The 2022-nt window shown below is 50.9% G+C and overlaps 1 protein-coding gene across 2 annotated transcripts in view; it reads right to left on the bottom strand.

Annotated features, from left to right (window-relative positions):
• The window catches only part of LOC106515721 (chondroitin sulfate proteoglycan 5), a 13162-nt gene extending 11569 nt beyond the window's left edge, over positions 1–1593 (bottom strand). The window contains exon 1 of one of the 2 annotated variants that reach the window (XM_014005643.1): positions 1033–1593. In XM_014005643.1, coding sequence (XP_013861097.1) covers positions 1033–1114 — 82 coding nt within the window. In that variant the 5' untranslated portion in view covers positions 1115–1593. The remainder of the gene's footprint in view (positions 1–1032) is intronic. The other variant, XM_014005642.1, reaches the window with a different exon arrangement.
• Positions 1594–2022: the final 429 nt, after the last annotated feature.

Here is a 2022-nt window from a genome sequence, read left to right as displayed (position 1 = left end):
AATAAATAGCATCAGCACCACTGTCTACTGAAACACACTCACCAAAAACTAAAACCCAAAACCTGACATTTCCCACCTGCCCAGATGGATGATGGAATAAATGATGTCACCTATTCCAGCTCCGCTCCTAATTAATCGCACCTCTGCGGCCACGTGCTCGCGGTGCTTTTAATAAAAGCGCGAGGGGCGTGAGGACCGAGGCCTGTGTGATGGCCAACATGTCACAGTGTTAACGCCTGATTGCACATCGAGGCCGAGGGATGCGACGAGCAGACGAGGCGCGCGCCCCCCGCGTGAACCCCGGCGACCCCGGCGGAATGCACGAGCCACCCTGTTGCTGGGCGGCGACGCACATTACAAGTGGAAGGTGTTCATTACACGCTCAGTGCGTGCGTGCGTGCGTGCGTGTGACTGGGGGGGTGTCCAGATCCCCTGGATGTCTGGAGGAACTCGGTGCTTTCAGCGCCATTAACGGGCTTCATGCAGCCGGACCACCGTGCACTTAATCCCGCCTTTGTCTGGAGCTGCGCCGCGGCGAGTCGCAGCTGCAGTGCCGAACTGTCAAATGTCTATTTTATCATCTGCAAACACACCCACTTCCTATAAAACACAGCATTAGAGCTTAAAATTATTCTTTTTCATGCCCTTAATGGATGATGGTTTAAATTAGCTTTTGATAACAGAAAAATCTAATGAGACAAATAAATTAGTCTCCCTGCAAAGTTACTTAATTTTAATAATTTATGATGAATCAAATCTATGACTGTGAAGGTTTTTGTCAGAGAACGCAGCAGGAAGTTCAAATGGTCTATAGGCTATGTAGAACAAAACATATGGTCAATATTATTATATAAACAGTAGTTTCATTTCTGTATGCCCATATATGGTCAATTRAAAGTGCCAATCAAATCTTCCATTAAAGCAGGTGCGATTGGATTCACGCACGTGCGCGGGCTTCCACGCACACAGACAGCCAGCTCTGAGCCGCGCGCGCTCAGGGTGGGTCTCGGCTGGAGCGGCGGCGGGTCTTACCGTGAACACATAAAGGGATGAAAACGGCTGAGACGGTCAGGAGCACCTGCCAGGTGCGCAAACGACTGTCGGCGCGCGCCATTCTTCCTGCACTACAATATAGGAGGTTCTTCCCTTTAACTCCGAGCCTCTCCCGTCTCTGCCTCACCGGACCGGTCAGATGTAAAATCCTCGCAGCAGATCCTCCGGAAGTTCAGTTCTGGTCCATGTCACCGTGAGAAGCTCGTCTCTCTGCGGGCTTTTTGACTGCTTTAGCAGCTCGGTCCCATTGTATCCCAGCCGGCTGCCTCCCCACCTTTTTTTCTTCTCCTCTCCTCCACGCGACAGCAGCAGCAGCAGCGCGAGGAGTTGTAGCTACAAATGCGCGCGACCAGAAAAGGGAGATGCTGGCGACAAGGGTCTMTCGCTGCTTTCTAGCTATAGCCAAGCGCAGAGCGGTACAGCGCGCGCGCCGTGCCGTGCCGCTGGGTGTCAAAGTGCCAACGCGCGCGCTCGCGCACACCCGTGTGTGTGTCCAGCCTGAGCCTAGCGCGTGCAGAAAGGCGGTGAACGTGGCAGCTGCGCGTCAATATGCTCCATTTTACACCCCAGCTCTGATGTGCGTCTCCGGGTGGCGTTTATATGTCAGTGGGTTAGTGGGTGCGCGTTGCCTCTTACCGCATGGGAGAGGTGTGTGCGTGCGCGAGCACGCGCCTGGCTAATCCTCTTACTGTTATATTGAGATATGGACTCCAGACAATAGCATCTGCTGCCTATAATCACTCCCATTCCCAACCCTGATTTTTTTTATTTTACTTAATAGAATTTTTTTTATTTCTACAGTAAATACACGACAAACGCACTGCTCCCTGAAAAAATGCAATATTTTAACCAGTGTGTTTGATTGGCTTTCTGTTAGCAAAATATCTCATGAAACACTGGATAAATTTTGATGAAACTCTGAGATGATGATTTTAATCCTCTGGCATGGCAGCGGGCGATGTGCAATAC

This window comes from Austrofundulus limnaeus, unplaced genomic scaffold, assembly GCF_001266775.1.
Source record: "Austrofundulus limnaeus strain Quisiro unplaced genomic scaffold, Austrofundulus_limnaeus-1.0 Scaffold32, whole genome shotgun sequence".
Lineage (NCBI taxonomy): Eukaryota > Metazoa > Chordata > Actinopteri > Cyprinodontiformes > Rivulidae > Austrofundulus > Austrofundulus limnaeus.
This window is presented reverse-complemented; position numbering and strand designations above follow the sequence as displayed.